We start from the raw sequence: 6748 nt of genomic DNA, 5'->3' as shown, positions 1-6748 counted from the left end.
CACACACACACACACACACACACACACACACACACACACACACACACCTGTGTACCCACGCACCTTCACACAGTTTTGTTCCATGCAATACACAATGCAGAAGGCATTCTAAGAGGGTTGTGCAACAAAGAGCATACAAAACGGTTCAAATATGGCTGTGGGATGAAACTAGCACTCACATGCATAATAGTGAACACACACACGCACACACAAGCACGCACGCGCACACACACACACACACACACACACACACACACACACACAGACAGACTTTTTAAGGTTTATGAATGGAGTAACAGTGTCTAAACCAGCATGAAGCATGTTCACTGACAATTTGGTCTCAACCTCATTCCATCAGAGTCAGGTTTTAGTTTTCTATGGTTACATCACTTGACGGGTCTTTTTCATCATGCAGCCACCAGCTGGGCCCCCCCACATGGCTCTACGCAAAACTGTCTGCTCAGATATCGGCCATCTCAGGAGGAGGAGGGGAGCGGGTGCTGGAATCCAGCTTGCTTTTGTCAATGTCTGCCTGTCTCGCCTGGAACAATGAATGGCTGCATTGTCAGCTGGTGAGCAATTATGCATGCTGTTTGTGTTTTCGTAGGGCCAAGTGCACATTGTATCCGTCCTCTGGAGAACAGCGTGAATTTGCTATCACTGCACCCTGTGCGTACTTGTGTGCGCATTTGTCACAGTCAAAAGCGGGTGATCAAATACAATTTTACACTCAAGGATTTTTGTAAACCACGTAACACTGCAGCCTGACTGAAAGCTGGAGTCTATTGCTTTTTTCAAACCATTTACCATCGAAACAAGTCACGATAGGAAAGAACTCCTGTGTAAAATCCTCTTCCCTCGAACCTCACGTCCTCTCTTCTCGTACAGTAGATTTAATGTCTCTATTTTCTTCTTTTCAATCCACAAACCTGCTGCACTATCCCAAACCTTTGAGGTGTTGGAGGTCAAATAAAAAGATTTCCCCTCAAATCAATTGCACTCCTAAACGCAAGACAGCTCACCCTTACAGGCTTGCCTCTGAATCAGAGAGAAAGCGTATCATGTGGTTATTGAGCTTTCTTTAAAATCAGTCACAATGACAAAAAAAAAAAAATCAAACAAAAGAAAACCCATTCAGGAAAACGACAAACGACAGCTCCAGTAATGACATTTATGAGATTTGTGATTGATTCGAACATGAATCTGTACAGATTGTCCCACCAACGCAGTTGCTGTCCCAGTTTCAGAGCTCCTCCTTCCTAAACAGTGTTCCCAGAGCTACACGGCCAACCAGGAATAACACAAAGCCCAAATGAATACATCGAGGATGAAACAGAACCTCTCACCATGCCCCGTCACAAAATATAAGACACACAGCACACACCTCACTCAGTTTTCAATACAAAAGACTCCAAAAGAGGAACCCGTCCGTTTCCATCTTCCAGTTTAGGTCAATGTTGGGAACACATTACAACACTTTAAAAATTCTGTATTTAATTCTCAGCATTTACTGAAGAAATTAGATCGAGCTCCAGCACAGATACGGTATGAAATCATTTTTTCAGAATCATGTTAGTCTTAATAAATCTGCTGTTTTTCAAATGGAAATTGGCACAGAATATGGCTGCATGTAACACTTGATGATATGTTGTTCGTACTTTCTGCAAACTCAGTCCAAGTCACCCCTGACCTCACTGTGTGTGCGCGCGTGCCTAAGCGGCCATCTTCCCCTGAATCCGCTCTCGTGGGTCACTTTGCCGTGGACAGCATGGGCTGCTCCGTGTACCAGTGAGTCCCCGGATCGGGCATGCTGCCCCCGAGCGGCAGGGCAATGAACTGCGGGCAGGTGCCACCTCCAGCTCCTACAAGTCCCATGTTGACGCCCTGCGGGTACGGGTGATGGTGCGCGTGGTGACCCATGCCGTCCGTCCGCCCGATGTGGATCTCGTCCTCCTCGCCCTCGCCAGTGGTCTTGCGGTAGACGGGGTTGTCGAAGTTCATGCTCTTGGTGGAGTTGCGCTGCCAGTTGCGCCACACCAGGTAGACCCCGGCGCACACCAGCCCGAACAACACTGTGGCAACGATAGGAACTGCATGCGTTTAACACACAGCGGCAGGGACACGGGAAGGGGGAGCGTTAACGAGGCATTACGAGTCCATGGCATGAAATGAGAGGCACACAGAGGAGCAGACCAGGCATGCGGGGGACAGAGAGGGCGGGGGCAGCGATAGAGAGGTTGTTTGTGTGGGTGGCTCGGCTAAACATCGGGTCAAAGTCGGGTCATACACCAACCAACACATTTTTAACACAGACTCTGAATCAGCTGTGTGAAGCCTCATTAGAGGCCTGGCTTTGGAGTAAATTAGTTTTAAACTATCCTTGGGGAGTGCACATTTTAACTATCATATTACATCACAGTCTCTTTCTTGGCAACTCAGCAAATGTGTCCTTGAATAAGCAATGCGATCTAATAATGCTTTATTAAATTCACCAATAAAGCACCATTCAAGGTGTCATTGCGTCTCCTTTTCTCTCCCGTACTGTCTGTTCACCATATTAAGTATATGATGAGAGCAGGCCGTCTGAACTAATTGACTGGTTCATCATGTTTCACTTTGCTGTTGCATTGGCTTTACTATACCAGATGCACAGAAGTAATATTTCACACATATACATTTTTCTACATACAGCCTTTATATATATTTTTGTAATACGTGGTGTCAAAGTAAGACCAGCTTTACACGAGACAAAATATTTCAGGGGAAAAACATTATTTTTATCAAATCTACAGGACAGTTCGGGACACATTTTTTGGAAAAAGAATGTAGCTGTTGAATTTTTCAGTATCCTTTAAGCATCACAAACGAATCGACAGTGATTGTCCAATCCCCGTCTCTTCTATCAGTTTACACTGCAGCAACCACAGCCAGTTTTACCTGAGATAACGCTACGTTTGCCAAACACAGTGGGTTCTCGTCCTACAATATTTCTCTTGAACCGTTTAAAGTATAAACCACTTGTGTTTGCAAATACGAACAAATATGTGAGCTCAAAAGCCAAACACGGCTATGTCAGAACAAATAACAGCCTGATCTTACATTTGCACTTATAACACTTGGACTAACTAGCTGTAAACTGCAATAATTAAACAAATCAGTCTTTTACGTGCATCATCAACTGGTAAAGATTTTTCCTGGGAGACAAAGCTTTAGCCACAGTCTCTTGGCATGATGTCATCTATTTAACCATTAAGTATTTCATATATAACGGTAGCCACAGACGGCATTTTTAACCAATGCATGGATCTACAGCTGTTAAAAGGTGTGAGCTACATATGAAAACCCTGCTTTTGTCAACCTCTGCCACTATTATTACTGCACACTGCTTAAGTGCCATGTGAAAACAGAAAGCTTGACATGTGTAGCAGGTATCTGAGGGTTGTTTAGCAGGTCTGTACCATGCAGGTCCACCGAATTGGTTTTCAAAATTGTGGAAACATAAAAACAAAACTATCTGGATGGCTAGATACCACTATTGTATAATATGTTTGCAATTGATGTGCGCAGACCCTTTGTGTGCTCTCTTGCTGAACTATAGTATGCTAACCACACAAAGGGAAAAAGGCCAACTGACAAGTCTGGCTGTAGCAGAACCCAACACAACAACACAGCGTGAAGTGAATAATGCAGCGTGGCAGCAATGTCAGACGCACAAAAAATGACTCCTGAGAAACCTCAGCGAGGAAGACCTGTGGGCCAGGCTTCTCTCATCCTGCCACGGCAGGGTCAGAGTGAATGGACTACAAACAGAGTGGCCACAGGCAGCAAGTAGACAGCAGCTTTTATGCAGCCTTGCAGGCCTTAATGTGGACAGACGCGCACAGACAAGAAGGCTTCCGGTGACTTACCGATGGGGATGACCACTCCCAAAACAGCCACTGTCAGGTTCTCGCCCAGGAGGAAATTCTCCCTTCCAGCTGAAGAGAGAGAGAGATGGGACAAGAAACGGGAGTTAGAGCGAGGGTCAGAAAAGACAGCAGAACGCGAGCGAGGAAACGTACGGGATAAAAAAAAAAAAAGTGTGAGAGGCGGGACGGGAGAGCAGGGGGAGGAGAAGGGAAATAAAACAGAGCTGCTGATCATGCATGCGTGGCTGTGAGTGTTTTACAAAGAGAGACAGATAGTGAAAAAGAGTAAAAATGGAAGAGGGAAATGATGAGTTTCTTGGCATTTGCTGGAGTGTGAAAGTGACACTAACCCTGACCTCCTACACTTCATCCATCCAGGCGCCATCAGGCTCCAATGTCACCTCACATTCATTTAAATATCACATCCTTTGACACACTTATTAAGCGCATGCATGTCCTGGCAGACATACAAACACCCTGCAGGCCACACAGAGCACAATCTATTGACTGAAAGGAGACATTTTCGAGACAACCATCGATCAGTCCTATTAAAGTCAGTCGCGCGTGGTTGTTGGGGCTCGCAGATACCTTACTTTAATGTCATTATTACATTGAGGGTGAGGTTGTTAGCTACATTATGAGTGTGAGTAGGACTGCAGAATGTGGTGCTTAGCAGGAGGTGAGGACGCTCAGGTGAAAGTGCCCCCTTCATCAGGGAATTGGGCCCCATCTCTTGTTAACTCCTGAATGGGCCACTCTGCCCTCTCAAAATCATACAGAGGGCACATAAAAAATAAAAATCCCATCATGCTGGATTTCTCAGAGTGAATGTAAGAATGGGACATCAAGGAGTGAATGCTTACATATCTGCTTATGAGTCTCTAAATGAGACTTGGTCACAGTATTAATAGTTTTTTCCAGTATCTTCACACAGACGCAGAATTGATTGAACATTATTTTGAATTCACAGCCCACTTACAGTGTTGAGAGACGCTGCTGTCCCTCGCAGGTGTGGTGGAGATGACCATCGCGGTGGCAGTGGAGTGCGAGCCCAGCACCTTTGACTCTTGTGACGACAAAGGCTTCAGAGTGGAGAAAGGTGTGAGGGGCTCGGGGGCCCCAGAGGGAGCTGCGGTCAAGTGAGGGGTGGCGTCCGCCTGTGATACTCCCCCCGAGGGTGGTGGGAAGTCTTCCGCCAAAGTGTCTCTAGTGCCAGGTGTAAATCCAGCAGCAGGCGAGGATGTCGGTGTCATGTCGTCTCTTGGTGCTGCTGCAGAGAAACGAAGAGCACCATAGAAACCTTTCGCTCCAGAAACTGAATTATTGTTATAAGATCTATAACAAACATCATGTAAACATAAATGAGCTTGTACTTAAGCTAAATATCAGACTTAGTACTTGTCCATAAAGAGGATTTCAAATACAACTGATCTGTTCAAAGCAGCCGTCCCCTCCCTGGCATCAACACCATACATCATAATGCAACGCGATACAACAAATGTAGTATTTGTTCCAGAGATGTGGTGTTAGATTGCATTTCACTGCATAGTGGTCCATGTTATTGTATCCACCGCCTGGATGTGTTGCTTAGCAACTATCTTTTTTATTTACAGGTTCAATAAATATGTTGCTTGAAGGGAGAACATCTAATCTTTTTTATTTATTACTACCTACCAGAAAAATGATATATGAATTGATCTTATTTTCTATTGTATTAGCTCTGTGATTAAATGTATTAAGCAAGTTATTAACAATAAGCAACAAGTTTCAGGCAGTACAGGGCTCACTTCAATACAATCTAAAAAAACTTTTAATTTAATTCAGAAAATCACGATTTATTTTCTGTCTTGTGTTATTGTTTTTATTTGTTCTGGCTACAAAAAGCATCCTTGGGTCCCTTTGAAAGGTCCTTTAAATGCAAAATATTATTTATCTATTAATGTATCTATTCTTCAATTATTATTATTTAATTATTATCATTTTTAATATTTTTTTTCTATTTTTATTAACTACAAAGAGAACATTTGTCAGCAATGATCCAGTAGACAACTGCTTAAACTCATCACAAAGAAAAGAGCTTGCTTTAAGTCGAGCAGAATCTGATTATCTACACCGTAAGCATGTGGCGCTCTGCCTAATATTGATCACTTATTGCTCTCAAATAACACTGGTAAACACACTCACCTGGCACACAGCCCCTCATTTCAGGCCCCAGGTCCTGCCCGTCGGGGCAGGCGCAGGTGTATTTGGGCGAGTGCTCGGTAATCTGCGGAGCCTTGAGACACAAGTACTCGCACCCTCCATTCGCCACGCTGCCCAGATTACAGCTGTCTGGGCCTGGAGACAGCGGCAGAGAGAAAGAGAGACACATGGAGAATTACACAGTTATGGTTATATAAATAAGATTATCACTTATTCAACATGGTTGCAGAGAGTCAGAGAGAGACAGAAGAAGTTGATGCACTTTATTGTTCCCCACTGTGAACCCTGTTGAATTCCCTTATAAGAAAGTGCATTACAATGCGTGAACAAAAGCTAAGAGAATAAAAATCTGGCATCATACAGAAACTTGCTGTGAATATTAACAAGACCCTGGGCTCTGTGCCAGGTACAACACCACTGTGTTCATGGCATCGTGTTACGATACAAACTAGGAAAAACAGGTATGTATGAAGATCGAATTGGAAAGACACACAAGAAAGGAAATACAAAGCCTTCACATTCATGATTAAAAACTCTCTGTTCAGTTCCACTCAAATCCGGATCGTCATGTTAAGAGGAAAGCGGGCCGGGGCAGGGTTTAGACAGATGTGTGAATGTACTGCTGCTCCCAATGCTTT

The 6748-nt window shown here is 44.2% G+C and overlaps 1 protein-coding gene across 5 annotated transcripts in view; it reads right to left on the bottom strand.

Moving 5' to 3' along the window:
• Positions 1-6: 6 nt before the first annotated feature.
• The window catches only part of LOC116387817 (low-density lipoprotein receptor-related protein 8-like), a 65293-nt gene continuing 58551 nt past the window's right edge, over positions 7-6748 (bottom strand). For 3 of the 5 annotated variants that reach the window (XM_031855231.1, XM_031855228.1, XM_031855233.1), the window contains 4 exons: positions 6093-6245; positions 4888-5178; positions 3909-3977; positions 7-2090 (listed from right to left, as the gene is read on the bottom strand). In XM_031855231.1, the coding sequence (XP_031711091.1) occupies positions 1750-2090; positions 3909-3977; positions 4888-5178; positions 6093-6245 (854 nt within the window). In that variant the 3' untranslated portion in view covers positions 7-1749. The remainder of the gene's footprint in view (positions 2091-3908; positions 3978-4887; positions 5179-6092; positions 6246-6748) is intronic. The other 2 variants (XM_031855229.1, XM_031855230.1) reach the window with 2 other exon arrangements.

Source organism: Anarrhichthys ocellatus, unplaced genomic scaffold, assembly GCF_004355925.1.
Source record: "Anarrhichthys ocellatus isolate YVR2014 unplaced genomic scaffold, GSC_Weel_1.0 scaffold15, whole genome shotgun sequence".
In the NCBI taxonomy this organism is placed as follows: Eukaryota; Metazoa; Chordata; class Actinopteri; order Perciformes; family Anarhichadidae; genus Anarrhichthys; species Anarrhichthys ocellatus.
Note: the sequence above shows the minus strand (reverse complement) of the source record. Positions and strands in the feature narration are given on the sequence as shown.